General features: G+C 36.7%; 1 protein-coding gene across 4 annotated transcripts; it reads left to right on the top strand.

Annotated features, from left to right (window-relative positions):
- The first annotated feature begins 6,563 nt into the window (after positions 1-6,563).
- LOC145768504 (selenocysteine-specific elongation factor-like) lies at positions 6,564-22,199 on the top strand. 4 transcript variants are annotated; one of them, XM_082580008.1, is made up of 10 exons: positions 6,564-6,801; positions 11,716-11,861; positions 13,975-14,129; positions 15,789-15,935; positions 16,296-16,370; positions 17,611-17,981; positions 18,342-18,452; positions 18,684-18,798; positions 19,097-19,253; positions 21,661-22,199. In XM_082580008.1, exons 1-10 carry the CDS (start codon positions 6,677-6,679, stop codon positions 21,819-21,821), a joined length of 1,563 nt encoding a protein of 520 aa, XP_082436134.1. In that variant the 5' UTR covers positions 6,564-6,676; the 3' UTR covers positions 21,822-22,199. The 4 variants fall into 4 exon arrangements, with proteins under 4 accessions (XP_082436134.1, XP_082436133.1, XP_082436135.1 ...); XM_082580007.1 differs by having other exon boundaries at positions 16,206-16,370; XM_082580009.1 differs by lacking the exons at positions 6,564-6,801; positions 11,716-11,861 and adding an exon at positions 11,874-11,881 and having other exon boundaries at positions 16,206-16,370.
- Positions 22,200-22,408: the final 209 nt, after the last annotated feature.

Raw genomic sequence — 22,408 nt, 5'->3', positions numbered from 1 at the left:
GCATTGTTTGTAGTTGTTTAGGTTGCTCAGATATAAGGATGATGTCATCAGCAAAACGTAAATGGTTTATGTATTCACCATCAATTTTGATTCCTTTTTCTTCCCAGTTAAGTTGCTTAAAAATTTCTTCTAAGGTTGCTGTAAAAAGTTTTGGAGATATTGTGTCACCTTGACGTACCCCTTTTTGAATCTGAAATGGTTCAGAGTCTTTGTGCAGCCGAATTATAGATGTATTTTCCGCGTAAATGTTTTTGAGAAGTTGAGTGTATGATTGGTCAATTCCCTGTTTTTCCAGTGCTGAAATGACAGCTGATGTTTCAACAGAGTCAAATGCTTTTTTATAATCTATTAGTCCAAGGCAGAGTGGGATGTTATATTTGTTTGTTTTTTCAATTAATTGGTTGATAGTATGCAGGTGGTCCTTGGTTGAAAACCCTTTCCTAAAACCTGCTTGTTCTCTCGGTTGGTGGTAGTCCAAATCTTTAGCAATTCTGTTGGTAATTACTCGGGTAAAAAGTTTGTAAATTGTTGGAAGAAGACTAATCGGACGATAGTTTCCCAAGTCTTTTTGGTTTCCCTTCTTATGAAGAAGTATGATGATAGCATTCTTCCAGTTGGAAGGAGTTTGTCTTGTTTTAATGCATTCCGTAAACAGATGGGCAAGAGGTGATGAAATTGTTTCTTCTGCATCTTTAATTAGGTCAGGCGTGATATTATCTTCACCAGGCGCTTTATTTCGTTTCATCTGACCAATTGCATGTTTTATTTCAGAGATATTTACTTCTGGAGTGGTTGCTAAAATTTGAGATTTGTCACTGGAGTTGTCGACCGGCCCTTGACCCTGATTGCTAGCATAGAGATTTTGATAAAATTCTCTTGTTCTTTCTATTATCCGGTTTCTGCATTTCGTAATAGAGCCATCTTGTTCTTTTATTCCAGTCATATGAATTTTTCCCAAGCAGAGCTTTCTTTTGGCAGCTGTAAAACCTCGACCTTTCCGGATTGTTTCTTCAACAACATCAGAGTTGTATTTTCTTATGTCTCTTCTTTGTTTTTTACTGATGAGTTTGTCAAGTTCTGCTTTTTCGATTTTGTTCCTTGCTGATATTGGTTGCTTGAGATCTCTACGCTTCTTCATAAGGTAAAGTTTCTGTTGACAGTTTTGAACCATTGTTAGGCTTTACTTCTCTATACTTTTCAGCTGTTTTTGTAAGATTGATAATGATATTGTTATTTAAATCTTCAACTGTATTTCCTGTGTAATTGATTGGTTGGTCTTCCACGGAATGGCCCATTTCGGTGAGTCCGAACCCTTAACGGGGTATTTTTTAAATTTTTTTTTTTAAATTATTGGGTACCGTAGCCTAATTATCATTGACGTTTTAGGGTTAAGGGTTTGGGGTTAGGGTTAGAGGTTAGGAACTCACCGAATCGGACTCACCGAATTGGACTCACCGAATCGGACTCACCGAATAGTGGCAGACCCGTCTTCCAAGGCTTGAAACTGATTTTTCAAATCCAACTGGAATGACAATTTGTGAAAAGGATCTATTCGTAGTGGTTTGTTTTTTGACCGAAATAACTTTCTTCTTTCTTTCTGAATGTCTAATTTGACAATGCTCCTCAGTATTTGTCTTTATTGGCATATTTTCATTGGGGAGTGTTGGGCCATGGCCTTCCATGCTGGCCCAGTGCAGGTTGGAAGGTGGGAGGGTGATGTTAGTCTGACTACTCGCCAAGAACCTCTCTGATTTCGTTGAACGTGTTCAGTACAGCTTCTTGGGTCTTTGTAGTACACAAGCTTCAACACCGCGACAAGGTCTCACCCAAAGTTGAAGACCTGTTGGGCTGCATGAAACTAGCGCAATGTGACCGTATAATTTGACAAACAAATTGAATAGAATGTAAATGAGAAATAATTGAGTGTAACCGAATAACACAATAGGTCAATAATGTTTTCTTCAGATGAAATTTAACAAATCAAATCCAGGCGACGTATTATTACAAAGTTTGAGCCCAAAATAACAATTTATGACACTTTTTGTCACTTTTCCACTGACATAAAGCAACAAAATTTAAATTCAATTAAAAAAAAATCAAACACTTTGCATTGAAATAAAAGCAAGAAAAAAAAACAATTTTTGTCGATTTAGGCTCAGTGCGATTGATCCTAACTTGTCTGACAGCCCTGCTTAAAAACTGACTAGGCTTGATTGCTGGCCAACGTTCAATTTTTATGTCAAAACTAAGTAATTTATCATTAAAAACTCTTGCGCTGGTTTAATTAAATTGATTTATACCGATACAACACAAATTAATCCAGAAAAGGTAAAAAAAAAAACTGAATTGAAAACAAATAATTTTAGGACAAACTTTGAACAAAATTTAGGATCATCAGTTTAAAATCATGCTCAAATAATAAGATAATTAATCTAAATTCCTCTACCCATCAGTTATCAATTCCTATTCAACATCACACCACTGTCGTTGCTGTGAACACTCCATTTTACTTAAATCGATGCACTGTACATAGTATTTTGTATAAATCAAATATAGTTATTACTATCTGAAGCCTTTACAAATTGTTTCACCTAACGGATCATCAGAAGGTCTGCAAAAACATGCAAAAAAAGTAATGAATCGATAATTCCTGAAAAGATATTAAATATTACAACTGTAATTTAATCTGCAAAAAAAAAACTTTTAAACCTGTACTTCCTGAAAAGATATTAAATATTATAACCGTAATCCAATCTGCAGAAAAAAAACCTCAGAATTACTAAGGGCTACCTTCATCCATTACTACAAAGTTTCAATTAATTTGTCCATCTGGAAACCAAGCAACTTGATGGCAACCTCTATGACATCACAAAAAAGCAAAATGCAGTTTGATGATCAATGCAACCTGTAGAAATCTGAACAAAATAAATGGAAATTGTTTGTTTAAAAACCTGTAAAAATTAAATGAGATTTATAACCTGTAAGAATCAGATGAAATTTAATTTTTTCAAAATTATAACCTGTGAAAATCACAAAGAATTGTGATGATGTAACCTGTAGTAACCTGAACAAATGAAATGAAATCTGTTTCTAAACCTGTGAAAATTAAATGAGATTTATAACCTGTAAAAATCAAATGAAATTTTTTTTTAAAATAACCTGTGAAAATCAAAAGGAATTTATTTTATTTTGAAGTACTTGAGTTTAAATTTGTTTCTATGACGACATTTACCCACCAGTTCGGAACGCTTGTTCAAAATGTGGCCACTATCAGCCTTCAGAATGGCCAGCTTTTCAGCCAAACATAGGCCACAATTATTACGACCACCTCCACTATAAGGCCGAGCACAGCTGTGGATGGACCAAGTTATTTTAGGATCAACACCCTTGTCCTTAAGGTCCCAAACTGCCTTAGATAGTTCGGTGCTGTTTCGTTTAGACCTATCATTGAAGGTACATTTATGGTTGGAAAAACGTTTTTTAAAAGTAGTTGACTAGTGCTTCATGGAACTTAGTACTTAAATTACTTAAGTTAGTACTTAAGTTACTTAAATTAGTGCTACTTTTAAAAAACGTTTTTCCAACCATAAATGTACCTTCAATGATAGGTCTAAACGAAACAGCACCGAACTATCTAAGGCAGTTTGGGACCTTAAGGACAAGGGTGTTGATCCTAAAATAACTTGGTCCATCCACAGCTGTGCTCGGCCTTATGGTGGAGGTGGTCGTAATAATTGTGGCCTATGTTTGGCTGAAAAGCTGGCCATTCTGAAGGCTGATAGTGGCCACATTTTGAACAAGCGTTCCGAACTGGTGGGTAAATGTCGTCATAGAAACAAATTTAAACTCAAGTACTTCAAAATAAAATAAATTCCTTTTGATTTTCACAGGTTATTTTTAAAAAAAATTTCATTTGATTTTTACAGGTTATAAATTTCATTTAATTTTCACAGGTTTAGAAACAGATTTCATTTCATTTGTTCAGGTTACTACAGGTTACATCAGGGGTGGGCAAACTACGGCCCGCGAGACCATTTTATGCGGCCCGCCGGCACTTGCAGAAACTCCTACTCATCACTTATTGTTTTAATTAAACATGTTACATGACAAAATATTATTCCCTTTACGAGTGTGTTTTTCTCTTCACTTTCAGTGCGTAAACACACACGTCAGTTGCGCATGCATTGCAACATGCTCTCACGCATTGTTTGATTCAATTGTTTGATCATAGAATACAAATGCGGTAGCGGCTACCGTAGGCCTACCAGTACTTCTACTTTCCTCCAAAAATAGCTTTTTATTGTTACTTGAGACGCACAGTGTTTGAATATATACTATTTTATCGACATTGGGAAGAAAGCAGTTTGCTTGTTGTGCCGTGAGTCCGTGGCTGTTTTCAAGGAGTACAATTTAAAAAGATACAACCAAACCAAGCACGCAAACTTTGGACAAAATTTCAGTGAAGAAAGAAAACGGAAATGCCAAGAGCTAGTGAACAAGCTGAAGAAACAACAGAGTGTTTTCACCAAACAGTCGACCATACAAGAGGCTGCAACGGAAGCCAGTTTTATGGTTTCTTACAAACTTGTAAAAACAAACAAGCCGTTTCACACGGTGAGTTTATCAAGGAATGCATTTTTGACGTAGCTATGTGTCCAGAACAAAAAAACAAAATGGATAGCATTGCCTTATTGAGGAGAACTGTGGTTAGACGTGTTGGAAAAATAAGTGACGATCTCATGAGTCATTTGTAATGAGAGTGTGCGGCCCCCGGCTGCAACATTTTTTCAAATGTGGCCCTCAGTACAAAAAGTTTGCCCACCCCTGGGTTACATCATCACAATTCTTAGTGATTTTCACAGGTTATAATTTTGAAAAAATTAAATTTCATCTGATTCTTACAGGTTATAAATCTCATTTAATTTTTACAGGTTTTTAAACAAACAATTTCCATTTATTTTGTTCAGATTTCTACAGGTTGCATTGATCATCAAACTGCATTTTGCTTTTTTGTGATGTCATAGAGGTTGCCATCAAGTTGCTTGGTTTCCAGATTGACAAATTAATTGAAACTTTGTAGTAATGGATGAAGGTAGCCCTTAGTAATTCTGAGGTTTTTTTCTGCAGATTGGATTACGGTTATAATATTTAATATCTTTTCAGGAAGTACAGGTTTAAAAGGTTTTTTTTGCAGATTAAATTACAGTTGTAATATTTAATATCTTTTCAGGAATTATCGATTCATTACTTTTTTTGCATGTTTTTGCAGACCTTCTGATGATCCGTTAGGTGAAACAATTTGTAAAGGCTTCAGATAGTAATAACTATATTTGATTTAATTTGCTCTGCTTTGCTTTTTTGCTTAGCATTGAGCACTTTTTTGTAGTATTGATAGTTTTCATTGTTTTAGTATTTTGTATATGTATATAATTGGTTTAATATGTAAATAATATGTAATAATATGCCGTATGTTCATTGTTTATTCTTAAATGCTCGTGTTGTTGATTTTCCTTTTTTATATTGGTTGTAAGGTTCAGTCGTCTTCGCATGGTTTCATCAACTGGCACACCTCCAGTTGCTTTAGGTATGTGGACTTGTGGAGCCAACTGATTCTTTCAACTAATTCATCTACTTTAAACTGTTAGGTTTGGTGACCGTGCTTAATTTATTTTCATGTACGTACGTAACCTTTAAATATGCATCGCATGCACGTTTCAAACTTTTGTAGTTTTGCCACCTTTTCCTTTTGTTGGTTTTGTTCCCGTTCACTATTTGTAACTTTATCATTGCTGTTGTTTTCCGACAAAGAAAAATAGATTGAATTGAATTGAACTGATTTGACAATGGGCAGCAAACAAGATGTTACACAATAGAATGTAAAACAATTAATCCACATGGCTTTCTAGTCGTTGTTTGATAAATTTTCTACCGTACTGTACTTCAATTGCTTCACTGGATAATAATTTACTTTCCTCATCTCTATTCTTCAAAGCTGAGGCTGGCGAGTCAATTGCTTGTTTGCTACATGCGGCAACCGCAGGCTTGGATTCTTGATATGGGTTTCTTTGAATTGTTCTGTCTTTGCGGATTCTTTATCAATTTAGAAATTTTTTGAATTGAAATGACCACAATTAAATTTCTTTCTTAATTTGTCTAAAATTATCTATATATTCTCCAGGCCTAAGTTTTTCTTTAATCCAATTTATATATTTAGACCCGGAGAGAAAAATCTTTACTGCTTGCTTATTCAAATAGAATCAAATAGTCAGAAATCAGATAAGTCAGAATCAGAGGCTACATTCACACTTCACAGTGGCCTACATTCATTAGGCAATTGTCATTCCTTCATTTTATTTTTTCGTCATTAAGGCGTCCGGGACGAAAAATTTACTACTAAGTACTAGCTACAATAGTCGATATAGACCTACCGCTACCAGCATGTTACTGAACGAGAAAAGATGGCAAAAATTTATTTTTGTTATGCCAAGCCTACATACAATACTTTCATGTTTTTCATCATTTCTTTTGTTGACTGAATTCATGCTCTGTTTTTAACAGGAATTGACCTAATGTTTACTGTGCATATATAGCCTACTTTTAGTTGTAGGTCAACTTGGTTTAAACTCCTTGTGTGGCTCTTTTTACATCAAAGAATTGTTGATTGTTTATCCCAGAGATGATGGAAACTCTCAACTTCAACATTGGCATGCTTGGGCATGTAGATAGTGGAAAAACATCACTAGCCAAAGCTTTAAGCACTGTTTCTGCAACAGCTGCATTTGATAAAAATCCTCAAAGCAAGTAAGTGAAGCTGTCTGATAATAAAATATTCAAATTTGTGCAAAAACAGAAAAGGCCTTTTTGGAGGTGGTACTTGCGATCAGCTACGATATGTAACGTGAGTAAATTTATCTATTAAATTAGAGCAAGGTTTTACCACATGCTTAACATGCCTGTTCTAAAGTGATGGTAGTAAATAATTTTGTGTCCAAAAGTGTTAAGCCTTTGCCTATCGGCAGCAGTGGCCGAGTGGTTAGCTCGTTGGGCTCTCAGTCGAGAGCCTGCATGTTCAACTCCAGCCACCCGCACTTGCTGTTGTTTCTCTGGGCAAGAAACTTAACAATAGTTGCCTCTACCTAGTGATCGATTTCGAGTAATGGGTAGTACCAAATTTAAGTCATAAGTAGAGTAGACAACCGGAAACATACATTGTCGTCGGCTGCAGCGTGGGTCAGGTGTATGTCGGAAGGCGTACACCGATGCATAGCGCTCAAGTCCACTTTCCCGCAATGCAGGATAAAATATGAAAAACAAAACAACAAAAGCTTTATTGATGACTTACGGTACTTTTGAAAAAACTGCAGTATCAGTATGGTAAATACGTGCATATTTCTGATGCCTCTATGTTAAAGCAATGAGAATTTATCCATTGGATTACCCACAAAGGCAAAAGAAAATCGCTTGTGTCATAATGTATTATATGGAAAAAAGGTGGCAACTGATAAATGTGTGTCTTCAGTGGTATGAGCTTTTGTCTGCTTACTTTTTAGGCAGTGGCTATTTAACCAGCTCCGGTCTTTTAACCACTTCCAATCGGTATTCGCGTGTTGCGATCGTGACGTGTAAACCGCATTTTTTTCTTTTTTTTCTCGCTTTTTTGCATTTTGCACTGTCTTGTACAAAAAGTAAAAGCAAACATTGTCAGTGATTGACATTTAATTTGGACGTGAAAAAAAATTGATTTTGTGTTATTATGATTTTTTTCTTTCAGCCTTTGAAGTTTCTGCAAAATGCTGTGTAGTGCTGGATTAAGTGGATTAATGCCACTGTAATTTTTTTGCAAGGGGGCCCTAGATCTAAAAGTTCCCCAAGCCCTCTATCAGACTGAACCCGCCCCTGTGGAAAAAGACTTCGGTTTACAACAAAACAAAATTCGTGAAGCCTCCTCTTACAGCTAAGCAACCACTGGAATACTTTCAATTCGCTCATGCTGAAACAGTAGGGTCATGCGGGGTCAAACGGGACACTTTTTCAGTTTTTTGAATGCCACATAAAACCTATGATAAAATTAAAAAAAAAAATATTTACCACAGAGCATTACACCTTTCAGCAATGAAATAAGACATTTTTCAAAAAAATTGAAAACTTGCAAAAACATAAAAAAATGTGCTAAGCTGGGGTAGGTGTGGCCCATTTGACCCCATCAGCTGTGGGGTCAAATGGGCTACAACTTCTATACGTCTAAATGGTAAGGAAAGAACTTTAATTTTGCTATTTTATCACAGACCTGTTGGGTGGCATGTATTTTGTTCAAGTGATGCTCAACAATTTTAGCAATAAAGGCCTTCTACGCCTTTTTCAGATAAAGGTAGAACACATAATTTGCACTGCTCTTTTTTGCAACTAAAATTGAACGATATGAATAAGGAAACATTTTACAAATGTTCAATTTTAAACGGGCAGTCATAAACAAAGTAAAAAGGGCCAAGTCAAAACAGCAGGGTCTATAGTTGACAATTGAAATAGGATACTATACAATAGGGTGATTCATAAATTGGGGAAAAGTTAAAAGTTTGAAATTCAAGTCTGACACCCTCTCGCATCGTGTCAATACCTGAAAAAATAATCCTGTCAAATTTTTAGGGCAACTGAAAACATTTTTAAGGTTGCTACCTACTTTGAAAGCTTCACGGAATACACTAATAGCAACACGGGATTACATGATAGGAATATAATGACAAAATTACTCAAAATTAATTAGTTCAGTGTTGACAGATGTCCAGAATGTTACAGTAGTTATAGTTATTGCATCAGTCAGTGTAGACTTATTCCTATCTGGATACGGGTCTGCTACTATTCGGTGAGTCCGATTCGGTGAGTCCGATTCGGTGAGTCCGATTCGGTGAGAGCCTTTTTCGGTGAGAGCCTTTTTCGGTGAGAGCCCTATTCGGTGAGTTTTTTTTTTTAATTATTGCGCGCCGTACCCTAATTATCATTGCCGTTATAGGGTTAGGGGATAGGGGTTAGGGGGTTTTTGTGTTTTTTTTTGAATTTTTGTTTGAAAATTATCGGGTACCGTAGCCTAATTAAAACCCAAAACCCCCCAAGTCCCCAAAACCCCCAAACCCCAAAACCCCCAAACTCCAAAAAACCCCAACCCCAAAAACCCCTAACCCCCAAAACCCCCAACCCCAAAAACCCCCAACCCCCTAACCCCCAAACCCCAAAAATCCACCCCAACCCCAAAAACCCCCAACCCTCTAACCCCTAACCTCTATCCCCTAACCCCTATCCCCTAACCCTATAACGGCAATGATAATTAGGCTACGGCGCGCAATAATTTAAAAAAAAAACTCACCGAAAAAGGCTCTCACCGAATCGGACTCACCGAATCGGGCCATTCCGCTGGATACAGCTGTCTGAAGGTTTAGACTGTCATGAGGAGGAACTGCTTTTGCTCTTTGTCATTGGTGTGCAGAAAATGGTATTCGCACATTATGCTCAAATTTGTATTCGCCACACCACATTCAGTTATGTCATTCACAACTGTCATGCCAAGTAGAGTCGATTTTGTAGCAATGTAGGTGTCATTGGGTTCCTAAAGAGTTGGGTCTTGACTCAAAAAGTCAAAATGCAGTTCAATAATTTTTAAAAATCGTGTGTTGTTTGCTGTGATGAAGTCCTGCAGTTCTTTCCTATTGATAGTCATCAAGTCCTCAATGGCACGTTTAGAAGGGTTCTCAAATCTTGGACTTTTCAAAGCCTTTACCACTTTCAGTTTTATGCTTTCTATTTTCTTTTTGCTCAAGAAGAAAAGGCATGTCTAGAGCTAATCATGCAACCAACAGATAAGTCTAATAGTAATAATAGGCCTGTTTACCTAAAAAATACCATATAAATTAAATAGAATTAAAAAAGTTATGCAAGTGAGCTATAACTTGTCAAAAAGCCAATGTGGCCCATTTGACCCCATTTTATTTAAACAGAAAAATTACAAAAAGTAAAAAAGTGGGACTATTAATATTTTCAACATACTAATTCAGCATTCTGGGGTGTATGCTGTTCAGTAAATTTTCATTCCAGCTTAATTAGTGTTTGTGGTATACCAAAGTTCTTTTGGTAAATTTTAATATTTTCACATTTTTTGGCCACTTTTTGCATCATCTGAAGTATATTTTCCAAATGTAGATCTGTGTTTGTTTTACATGATGCAAATCTATGGGAAAGCAGCTTTAAAATGAGCTATTAACTTCCGATTTTAGAAAAGAATAAGTAGGAAAAAATGTGATAAGTAAACAGAGTAACAGAATGGCCCGTTTGCCCCCGCGTCCCATTTGACCCCGCTTGACCCTAGCTCAGAAAGCTTACGTCACAGGCAACTTTCTCACAAACAAAATTCCGCTATAACATTGATTTATTACAGCTGAATCATTGCTTGAAGATAACAGAACCATTAGGTGATTCCCCTCTCAACTGCTAGCAATGTACATGTACAGCAAAAGGCGACTCCCGCTGTCAAACCAAGAAAAATCTGTCGACTATAGCTGACGTCCGTCGAATTGGCACAGAAAAAACTGTCGGCTATAGGCGACAGCCGAGGGGAAGTGGTTAATCTGAAACACTGTTTGACCAGTCATGACGTATTCTTTTTTCATTTTCAAAGCACAGACGAGAGGAGAAGAAAAACGTGTGTATATAACTTCTAAATTCAATTGTTTTATTCAACTGAGTCAGTGGCGCATGCAATGTTTCTCGGGCTGGTATCCCCAAGGGTATGAGTTCGATACTATCCAGAAGCGTTTAATTTTAAACTAAAATTGCCTGCAAAAAACACTGTCTAAAAGTTAACTGAACATTGATGAAACCATTTTTTTTATAGAAGTATTGTAACTTTTTACAACCACCAAACTAACTTGTTGAGAGCAAAAATGTAATGCGTCGTTCAACAAACACGGTCACATCCTCTTATGACAAACGGAAACTTACCCAGAGAAATTCTCAAATTCCAGCAAACTAAAAATACTCTAACTTTATTACTTATTGAAAAAAATTGAATGTAGTAATATTGACAACCTTTTAAAGTACATGTAGTTCTAACAGAAATAGAAAATGTTGGGTGGAAATTCAATGTTCATGACAAAGTCCAAATTGAAATTCTTCTGTTGTAGATCGCGATTTTGGGTATTGAACCCTCTTCAGTACAACCATATTATCTCATAGTATCAGTAAAATTTACAGCAGTTCACTTTAGAAAATGACTAAAAATGTTATGTGGTTGCTAAGGAACAAATTAGTCTGCGATATTAGTCTGCGAGCAGTAATAATGACAATTTTTATGCAAGTTATGAAGGTTAGGTCATACAACCGACAGTTGCCACAATAAAAAGCACGAAAATGCAGCAGCCTAACAATTAAGTCACTTCAGGTCAAAATTTAGTTAAAAAAAAAAAACGTTTCTGGGTAGTATCGAACTCATTCCCTCGGGAACACCAGCCCGAGAAAGATCGCACGTGCCACTGACTCAGTTGAATAAAATTGTTGAATTTAAAACTTATATAGGCAATTTTTTCTTCTCTTGTCTTTTGCTTTGAAAGAGAAAAAGAAAAAAGAATACGTCATGACCGGTCAAATAGTGTTTCAGATTAAAAGACCGGAGCCGGTTGAATAGCCACTGCCTACTTTTCAAGAAAATAAGTGCATTAATTGTCATTGCAGGGAACGAGGAATAACTCTCGATCTTGGATTTTCATCATTTTCAGTTGATCTGCCATCACATTTGGAAGGCCATGGTTTCAAGCGCTTACAGTACACATTAGTTGATTGCCCTGGCCATGCTTCTCTCATTCGTACAATTATTGGAGGTTTCTACTCTATACATTTGGTATTATATGATAATTGTTCAATTGATTTTACATTTCAACAGTGCGGATAAGGTATGGATTTGAAGACATTTCTTTGCATTTGGTTTGAAGTTAGGTATGAAGTAGTAAGAAGAAAATGTTATAAGATATTATTTTGGTGTTGTGCAGACTGCAGAATAGCTCCAATTAATAGCTTTTAAAGGGGACCTGAAATGAAAAATTAAAATTTTTTGGTGATTCTTTAGTGTTTAAGTATTATATTTTTCAAAAAAAATTTTTGATATGCCTTTTTGTTTGGGAGATATAACCAAATGAAAATCGGCCACCTGATGGCGCTATGCGTCTTGTGACGTCATCGGCTGGCAACCAAGTAAACAGCTTCATGCATTTGCTTTAGAAACGTCGCATAGGTCATTGTATATTGAGCATAAACAAGATGTCTGAAACAAGACAAGGATTTCTCTTTGAACCAAAAAGATGGCGACTTGACAGCGAAGAACATCATTCTGATTTGTGCTCTGACAACACCAGTTCAGACAGCAGTCGGATGGAAAATTTGCATTGAAAAAAATGCAGGAAAATAATTTGCTTGAACCAAGTGGTTTACATCAACTAAAAGTAGCCTATGTATTCAGAGTTGCCCAATATGCCTTTGCCTACCCTGCCACTGTTTTACTGTCCTACTGACCTGTTTCACAGTCTTGTTGTTTTCTCGCTTTGCCATTCGATCCAAACGCCCGATCGTACTCACAGACCTGTACCTAGGTCGATCGAGTTTTGTGGGTACTGTACTGTATTGACAGTGGCTTTCACATATGGGAACGTTCAAATATTACGTAGCGCTTTTTTTCCGAATTTTTGACCCCCCCCCTCCCCCATGTAACGCTTTTTCACTACAAATTCAGCACAAAAAACTACCATTCCGTACTCGAAAGCGTTACGTAACGTTTTGCTTGAACCCCCTCCCCCCCCCGATGTGACGCTAACGTAACGCTTTGCATAAACCCCCCCCTCCCCCTCGAAGGCGTTACGTAATATTTGAACGTTCCCTATCTTGAAAAATCAAAGACAGAAGAAACGTCAGCTTCAGGGATGAGCAGGTGTTTGGGCTTGGTGCCTTGTAGCTCTGCCTGTAGATCGCGTTGGTAATCGTTGGCCAGAAAATGATTGGTGCACACACGGCAGTGCTTGTTTACAGGTGGGTTTTTGAATTTTATTGCTGAGATCTATTTCTTCAGCTTGTCGTCATTATTCAGAGGTAAACGATGAAAGATTTGACGATTTCCCGGTTAGTACAACCCGGAGCCATACAAGTAGCCACCATTTTAAAGGTGTAAAAACTTCCTTAGCACAAAATTGTTCGCTGTTTCGGTAGCCTACGCGATTTGTTCCTTGTGTTTGTACGCAAAACTATAGACCTTGGATGCCGCTTTGCCAGCCAATGACGTCATGAAAAATTTTGACCAATCAAAATCATTCAATTCAAAAAAGTTTTTTTTAGGTTTTTTAATTAATGGTAACACAAAAAATAAAAAAATTGTTGAAAAACGTTTTATGTCAGAAAGATCTACAAATACAAAAGCTATGTATTTTCGTTGCAGTGCACCTTTAAAGATTTGTTGCTGCAATATATGATAATAATTGTAAGAAATGGAGTCAACTAGTCATGCACGAAAAATATGATTTATATCTTCCAATGTTGGAGAAAAAAAAGATGCTTGTTAAGGTCACAGATTTTGGCTCAAGAATGTTAAAAGATAAGTTTCTGGGCAGCCGATTTGTAGCAAGAATTGACAGCGATAGACACGCGTTTCGCCCATGAGACTGGGCTCATCAGTATCGCACCGTATTCTTGCCACAAAGGTAATTGACCGACGCTTTACCACTCAGTTTAACTCTTAGGGGTAGAACGTCCCTTCTTCACAATGTTAAAAGATTTGGCACTTCAGTGAGTTGTTTAGAGCAAAGATTCTCCATGAAAAATAGATAGTAAAACTGTAGTAGTTTATAATGATGTAGCTCCTAAGACCATAATTGTTTCAAGTCATGAATGCTGTGGTTTGAACTACATTTGCTTACACAGTTGTTTTACCACAAACTGGATAATGTGCAGGTGCTCAAATAATTGATCTGATGGTCTTAGTCATTGATGTTGTGAAAGGAGTTCAGACTCAAACTGCTGAATGCCTTGTCATTGGAGAGATTATATGCAATAAGATGCTGGTGGTATTCAACAAGCTCGATCTTGTTCCAGAAGCAAAAAGAAAAGTGAGTCATTGTGAAGAACGCTCAGGACTTTCTTCACAATAGTAATGGAACAAACAAATCATTTTTTTTAAATTTTGGATCAGTGGCGATAGTGATTGTGGTACTGAAGATGTATTTGTGTATCATGCTGTCGCAGTGCAGCGTGATAATTTGATGGATTCTTCTTTCCAATTTAGTATTATATTATATCATTCATATCAGGATTGTAGTGGGTAGCTACTAGGTTTAGGGTGCGTCAAACCCCCTCATGAAAAAAATTTCTTAGGGCAGTATATTGAAGTTGTACTACCCTTAGAAAAATTCAATTGTGTAAAACATTACCAAATTTGGATAAACTTTACCGGGTCCACATCGAGCTTGAAAAATCAAAAAATAGGGTCATTCCACATGAAAACAGCCAATATGAAAATATCTCGAATACAATATCTCTCAGATTTTGCTGAGAAGTCATACTATGCCTTAGGCTACCAAACAAAAAAATCCCAAGTTTTATATCAATATCTCAAAGGGTTTGCCCACGGCAACCATTTGAATTTTGAATACCACCTTTTAATAGAATTTGAAATACCAAGCACACCAAATCTCTTACCAATTCGATTTGTGAGGGTAGCATATAGCAATTTTTGCCATTTTTAAGGCCTGATAGCTGTCAAATGTAAATGTAATGGGAAGCTAAAATTTTCTATGCTAGCTCGTTATAAACTATACTACATAATTCAATAATAAAAAAACATTTCCTGATGCATGGGTATTAGGTAGGTCACCAAAACCTTTCATTTTGCCCCATAAAGGTGTTTTTTTCAATTTTGAATGCTTCTGACATCCAAACCAATCAGAATATTTATTTAAAACATGATATTCATCCAAATATTATATATATATATATAATATAATATTTTTCGCTATTGATTTTTTCTAATGTAGTACAACTTCAAGGTACTGCCATGAGAAAAAATTTTCATGAAGGGGTTTTGATGCACCCTAACCTGGGTTTCTATTCGAGTGGGCTGGTTTTTTTATAAACAACCCAGGTTTTTTAAAAAGGACGTTGGTAAATCTACAAAACTAGTGTTGTCAGGTGAAAAATTCTGCTCCAATTTGAGAAAACTTCAAAACTGTTTTATGGCAACACTGTGACAGAGCAAAGCTTTTTCTATAAACTTTCAAAAGTGCTATTTTCTACACCTAATCAAATAAATACAGGAAAGTTTGGGTATTGATCGGGATTGTTATCTTTTTTTAGCATTAGTTTTGTTGCAACTATTGCTAGAAAAAAAAACTAATCAAATTCTTGTTCAAGAAAATGAAATATCTTCTGACAGGTGTCAAACCTATAACAATGCTTTGATATGAACGACTCGGTTACATGTCTTGTAATACTGACTCGTGTGAAAATAAATTGGTTAGTATCAAACTCTTGTTACATATTAGCAAGCTTAGAAACCAGTAACTCTCTGCCTAGGAGCATGATTTTTCACATGGATGCATAAATAATAGGCCTAGTCAACTTTTTCTTCAAACGTTCAATAATTTCCGCAGAAATGTTTTTTAGATTATTTTTCGTAATGTATAACCCATTTTTGTACATAAAACTCGGGCCGGCTTGATTTTATTGAAAAAAAAAACAGATTTTTTACAACCCTGCTTCATATGGTTAAGGGGGTTGTGGAGAAAATGGGTAAACGTTTACAAAAAACCTTGGAAACCACAAAATTTTCTGGCTGCCCTGTCATGGCTGTTGCAGCGAATCCCGGAGGGTCACCTGAATGCAATGGGAAGGCGGAAGGAGTAGAAGATCTCATTGAAGTACGTGATTTGCCTTGATTGCTTTGCCTTTTGCTGCTGTTTATAATGAAGTTGCATTAAAGTTGCGCAATTCTAACGTTTGTTGGCAATGTTGTAACTTGTTGCAAAGCTGATTTTGTGAGAATTTTTCTCCTGGTAGCCGTGATTGCATTGCAGTGACCTTACAACCACATCAAGCACACCATTAGTTTTAGTTATACCTGAGCTTCCAAAAAAAAATTCAACTTTTCATTTACGTTCTCTTTCTTACCAAATCTCTTTTTCGAGCAGTTACTGAAGCAACATACTTACGTTCCCAATCGGTCTCCCTCAGGCCCGTTCATCTTCAGTGTTGACCATTGCTTTTCTATTCGAGGACAGGGGACAGTCATGACTGGCACGGTCTTGGGTGGAAAGGTTGCAGTGAATGATGTCATCGAAATACCGAATTTACAGGTTGTCAATATGCCTTGTGCATTGCATTGTTAACTAATACAATAAACAACAGTTATAATGTCTACCGTTCGCGTATTTGTAATCGGCATGTCTCAGTAGCGGATGAAGTTTATCAACCAATCATAAGGTAAGATTTAAATCAGCTGAATGCAGTCATGTGACTCATGCACGTGATATTGTGAGCGTTCTTTATACATTTCTGACAGAAAGGAAATTAATTGAGCATTTCGCCATCGGCAGCGTGGCCAAAGGTTTGGCGGTTAGGGAAGTCATCTTTTTGATGACGTGGATTCGATTCCCACCCCTGCCATTCCTCTTTTTTTCTTCTGCAACTGCCAAACAAAGTTAAAAGCAAGAATCAACTGTCTGGCTGAGTGCTAGAAGAGTCACAATGACTGCACAGTCAGCTAGTTCATAGGAAAAGTTGTCCTATGTTAAAGTGTCTACCCCCAAAATATCCCATCTGCTCCAGCGGCCTGCAGATTACAAATACACAATTACACATACCATAGTTTTAAGGAGTTGCCGTTTAACATTTCAGTGTCAAAAGTCATGTGTCATGAATTTTCATTTTTATTGGATGTACAATTGTACAACTGAACACCAAATTTTACGAGCCTCATTTCCGCTAACTAAAAAAGTTTGACAACCACTGCCATGGACTAAGCAAACTTGTCTCCAACTCATGATCTACGGCAGGGCTATTCAACTGGCGGTCCGAATCCGGACCTTCTAGGTGTTGATGGTGGACCTTGAGCTTGTGGAAGAATAACCTCATTGCTACGTTTCAGGGATTCTTTAAACAGATTTCTGCTGGGAGGAAGCAATTTTTATTGTGATTATCCTAGTTTCTGGGGGGTTTCGACTCCCAGACTCCCCAACACTTTCTCAGAATTCCAATTCGAGTTACATTTTACCTAAAAAAGTGGTTTGGTACAGATAGTTTAACTTTCGTGGTTGCGTGTGAAATAACTTATTCACCGGAGCGCTAAAAGAGTTCAACTTGTCAATCTGGACCTTTGTTAAGATTAGTTGAGTAACCCTGATCTAGGGGGTCTAGTGTGGTCATCTGCCACCGCTTCCTGTCATCATTTATTTTATAGTATCAGCCCACGTCTTCCTGGGACGTCCAGACTTCTTCGTGCTAGGAAATGCCACATCTTGGCAATGATTTATCTGTTCGCTGCTTCTTTCAACACCACACTGCAAAGCTTCATTGAACAAACTTGATTACTTGCAGACAACAAAAAAAGTAAAATCAATCCAGATGTTTCGAAAGCCAGTGCAGACCATTCAACAAGGTGATCGAGCCGGCGTGTGTGTGACTCAATTCGATCCCAATTCAATGGAACGCGGCTTAGTGTGTAGCCCTGGCTCGTTGCCGCTGTTATACGCTGCCATCGTGTCCATTAAGAAGATCGCGTACTTTACAAGCGACGTTTTTACAAATGCCAAGTTCCATGTTACGATTGGCCACTCAACAGTTATGGCTAAAGTGACAATTTTTGCTTCTGTGAAGTCGGCAAATGTCGACTCTGACGCGATAAATCTGGATGAGAGAAAAACGTTTGATTTCACGAAGGATTATTTGTACCAAGAAAAACTGACAAGGTACTGACTGCAATCTTTAGGTATTTTTGATACGTAATAAAATGTGTCATCCATTTCTTCTTGACAACACATTTTATTTCATTTCGCCACCATAACCATTCCTGACTGAATAATATAGGCCTGATATGACAACCCAGATGTTTAAATACAAACTTTTAATCATATAGTTTCATATTTTGTTTGAATAAACTTTATAACATCCGACTCAAAAAGTAGATTACTTTCTGGTTCTAACCAACCGTGACACATTAAACAAATTATTGGTAAAGACGTCGTTGGATGATCATTTGCTTATTGAATTGATTCACATATGTGTTGATAAAGAAAATGTTTTTACTGCGATGCTTCTGCATTATGTAGTGATATACCTCAGTGGGCACTTCTTGAATTCGAGCGACCAATCATATGCCGCAAGGACAGTCTTGCCATTGGGTCACGCTTTGACGCAGACATTCATGCGAACAAGTGCAGGTAAGGGGAAACCACTGTTAAGAGATCTGTGGATTTCTTTGTTTCATTTGAATCTTTTCTCTTTTTGATTAAAATGAATTAATAAAACATTTAATTTTCATGTGGTGTACATATTTATATTCTTTGACTGATTATTAGATTTAGCACTTAGCAGTCGTTATGTATTTCTGTAAACATATTCTAGAAGTGCGATGATTTCTATGAAATATAGTTTTGATTCTGCATTTTTAGACTGGCTTTCAAAGCTCAATTGCTCGAACCTATCACTGACAAAGATTACGTGAAGACTGTTCTTCCGAAGATTTTGGTTTACAAGAGGAAATCGAAAGAAGGACTCGTGGAAAGGGTGGGTGAACTTGTAACAGCATTATTATCGGTAATGTCAATCTTCGAGAATGAATTCTGTGTGAGCTCAACACCCCAGAAACAGTTTACATGACCAAAGTCTTTGTAAGCACAAGACTTTAGATCGGATCAAAAAGCTCAGATTTGTATTCCTTTTTATCGCGCCCAAACTTGAATGTTCGTAATCACAGAAAGGGCCAGTAATTGAAATCAATCGTATTGCCAATGCTACCAACCCATCGTTGACAGTGATAAGTTAGCGTTTTTTTAAAACCGCTCTAAACTATATTTTTTTCTAGATGCACGATGACTGCAACGTAATTTGCAAAGGATTGCTTAAAAAAGAAACAAAGATTGATTTATTTAAGGGTTTGCGGGTGAACCTTTCAACGGGAGAAAGCGGCACAATTGATGGGACGTTTGGTCTTAGCGGAAAAATCAAAATTAGAATCCCAGGTGTGTGTGACCTCAAGTTTTATTTTTGTCTATCATTCTAATATAACACTTGTAAGTAGTAAAAATATTGTTTTGCTGTTTGGACTTTAGGAACTGATTGTTTGGAGCGCTAAATCCGAACTCGGATTTCTTCTATCGTAACAGATTTTTGAAATACCATATTAAAATACTTTATTTTTACCAAAAGTTGCCTAATTGACGTTACGTTTACCACCAATATATGCAGTACCACAACGAAAGGTCAGTGCAAGACAGGCCAAAATAGCTTTAATAAGCTTACTGGACAAGCATTGGCGTAGGTTGCTTCAATCTTTGTTTTTGTAAGTTTTTTAAAGTGGTCGTATCCTGGCTTACACCCGGTGGTTGAAGATTTAGATAAAGTGGACAGGAAGGCAAGGAAGCCAATCTTCGTGTCCACCTTCAGGCATGCCTTCAAGTGTCCTGCCAGACACAGCCGCATGCTCTTGAGTGGTGTCGAACCGGCGCCCTTTCGATTGCCGTTCCAGTGTTTTCACCACTCGGCTATGCAGCCGGCGTGATTTGATGCAAATATTCACAAAGAAGATATCCAGTAGGGCGGGTCACGAAATCACTTTTTTTGATATCCACCTGCCTCATACGGATTTTGATAGATAGACACCTAAAATTGTTGTATACAAAATTTCAGCTCATTTGAACAATGGTTTGGGATGAGGAAATCGCGTTTAATTTTTGCCGAAAATCGCAAAATTGGGTTAAAATGCGAAATTTTAGATTATGTTCAATCTATATTTTTCCAGTGAAATTCGTTTGCTGTGGCCTCATAGGCTACTTATTTTTTAGACAGGTCTTACTGAAGTAAGTTAGAGCTGCAGAGATTGCATTCTAATATTTATTGTAGTAGTATTAAAAATTAAGTTTTTGCCGAAAATCGCAAAGTTGGGTAAAAATGCGAACTTTTGGATTGCCTTCAATCTATACTTGTAAAGTAAAGCATGACTTTAAATTATTGTTTATGGAAGATATGGACTCACTGCAGATAGTTATAGCTGCAGGAGACTGCATTTTATTATTTATTGCGGCAGTATTAAAAATTGAATTTTTGCCGAAAATGTCAAAAACAGTAAACTTTGGAGTGTCAAGTGTCGGCTGTCATTGTCAGTGACATAAAATCATGCTTTGATTCAGATGATGCATGGAGTTTCCTTGAGTTCAATTGGGAAAGAATCATTCCCTCTCTTCTTCTAAATCCAGAAACGGTTTTGCTTGCTTCTGTAACAATCTTAATAGCCCTTTCAATTGACTGGGTGTGATTCGCAATTTTAATCTCTGCAGCTACAACTATCTTCAGTAATTCTATAACCGTCTTATAAAATAAGTATAAGACCACAGCAAACGCATTTCGCTTGATAAACATAGATTGAACGTAATTCAAAATTTTGCGTTTTTTGCAATTTTCGGAAAAAATTCAATGTTTAATACTACTACAATAAACAATAAAATGCAATCTCTGCAGATCTAACTTACTTCAGCAAGTCCATAACTGTCTAAAAAATAAGTATAAGGCCACAGCAAATAAATTTCACTTGAAAAATATAGATTGAACATAATCTAAAATTTCGCATTTTTACCCAATTTTGCAATTTTTGGCAAAAATTAAACGCGATTTCCTCATCCCAAACGATTGTTCAAATGAGCTGAAATTTTATATACAACAAGTTTAGGTGTCTACCGTCTATCTATCAAAATCCGTATGAAGCAGGTGGATATAAAAAAAAAGTGATTTCGTGACCCGCCCTAATATCCAGTAATTATACAATATTTTTAGCTTATCACTTTTTTTGTTATGGTTTGGCATCAAAAACGAATTGGTATAAAAATCGTTGTTTGTGGGTGTATGTTAGGTATTTGTGCATTCCATCGGCACGGATTACTAGGTATTACACAGTGTGTAGGTTAATAAATGTAACGTCAAATCTTTCACTTTTGACAAAAATAACAATTTGTTATGTCTCAAAAACCTGACGTGATGGAAGAAATCTGAGGTCAGGTACGGAATCAGCAGCTTGAAATTACCCCTAATCAGTTTTCAAAGTTTATAACGCAAAAATCGTGTTGACCAGTGATAATTTTGTTTAATTTATTGTATTTTGTCCACAACCTTCTGATCAATCATTTAATTAATTTTGTACTTTGCATTGAAATCTCAGGTTATTAGTGTCGTATGCCAAGGCGTTAATTCAGTGAGACGAAACGCCAGTGAAATAACAAATACAAACTAGGATGTATCCATTGTATAGTATATATTATTAATGCATGTGTGTCACGGTGTGTGCCTGCAAAGTAGGGGCATCATTGGAATCGTTGTGTTAAATATTAATGGTCCAGCTCCAGCAGAGAAACTACTCAAGCAAACGTCATTGTTTAGATGGTTTGAAACCAGAAACGAAGCTGGTGTTGTCAGAGCGAAGCAAAAAAGGGTCAAAGAAATCTGTGGAGGCATCGCCGTCTTCAGGACAAGCCATCTGTGTCGTCATGGACTTCAAGCGCTATATTTATGATCCAACTAAAGCTATGAAGCAAAGTTAGCAATGTTGGTATTGTCGCAATAATTTATTTAAATATATGCAGTCTGTTTTATGCCAATTGCGTGTTTCATATGCATTTTACAAGTTCGAATGACAATCATAGAGCAAACCAGCAAGGTACGGTATGGAAAGTTAGTCAGCATATGTTTTAAATGCAAGCTAGTTGTCATGAATTGACCCCGAGCCAAAGTAATAACAAGATTTTATGTTAAATTACCGTTTACACATGACCTCATTTTCTGAAATACATGAAGTTCCTGCAAAACGTGTTGGTGGCAAAGTGTGCTTCTCTTGATTTTACGGCGATTAGTTTATTAATTATGGTTGGGTTACGGGAAACGTGTTTTCAATTTTATTGAATAAATTGAACTTGACTTCATCATAGTGGTATCCAAAACAGCAGCAACCTCAACTTTGTATAGCTATGACAACGTCTTAGCCTCAAGTGTGGGAGAGCTAGGTCATTTAGTAAATGTATTTAATACAGCGTGAAAACGAAACTGATGCAATATTCACCGTTCCACTAACTTGCTGTGCTGATGTATTCATTCTTATATGCTGTTGGAACGTTGCTTTGTCAACCACGAA

The sequence above is a fragment of the Aplidium turbinatum genome, chromosome 4 (genome assembly GCF_918807975.1).
Source record: "Aplidium turbinatum chromosome 4, kaAplTurb1.1, whole genome shotgun sequence".
NCBI classification, from domain to species: domain Eukaryota; kingdom Metazoa; phylum Chordata; class Ascidiacea; order Aplousobranchia; family Polyclinidae; genus Aplidium; species Aplidium turbinatum.
The sequence above is the reverse complement of the archived record's forward strand: the minus strand, read 5'-3'. Positions and strand labels throughout refer to the sequence as shown.

What these genes read in the sequence shown, in the direction of transcription:
- LOC145768504 (XM_082580007.1), top strand. Translation starts at nt 6,677, where the DNA reads ATGATGGAAACTCTCAACTTCAACATTGGCATGCTTGGGCATGTAGAT. An exon ending in GATAAAAATCCTCAAAGCAA is followed by an intron (nt 6,802 to 11,715) that starts GTAAGTGAAGCT and finishes TTGTCATTGCAG; the next exon opens with GGAACGAGGAATAACTCTCG. An exon ending in ATTCATGCGAACAAGTGCAG is followed by an intron (nt 18,453 to 18,683) that starts GTAAGGGGAAAC and finishes CTGCATTTTTAG; the next exon opens with ACTGGCTTTCAAAGCTCAAT.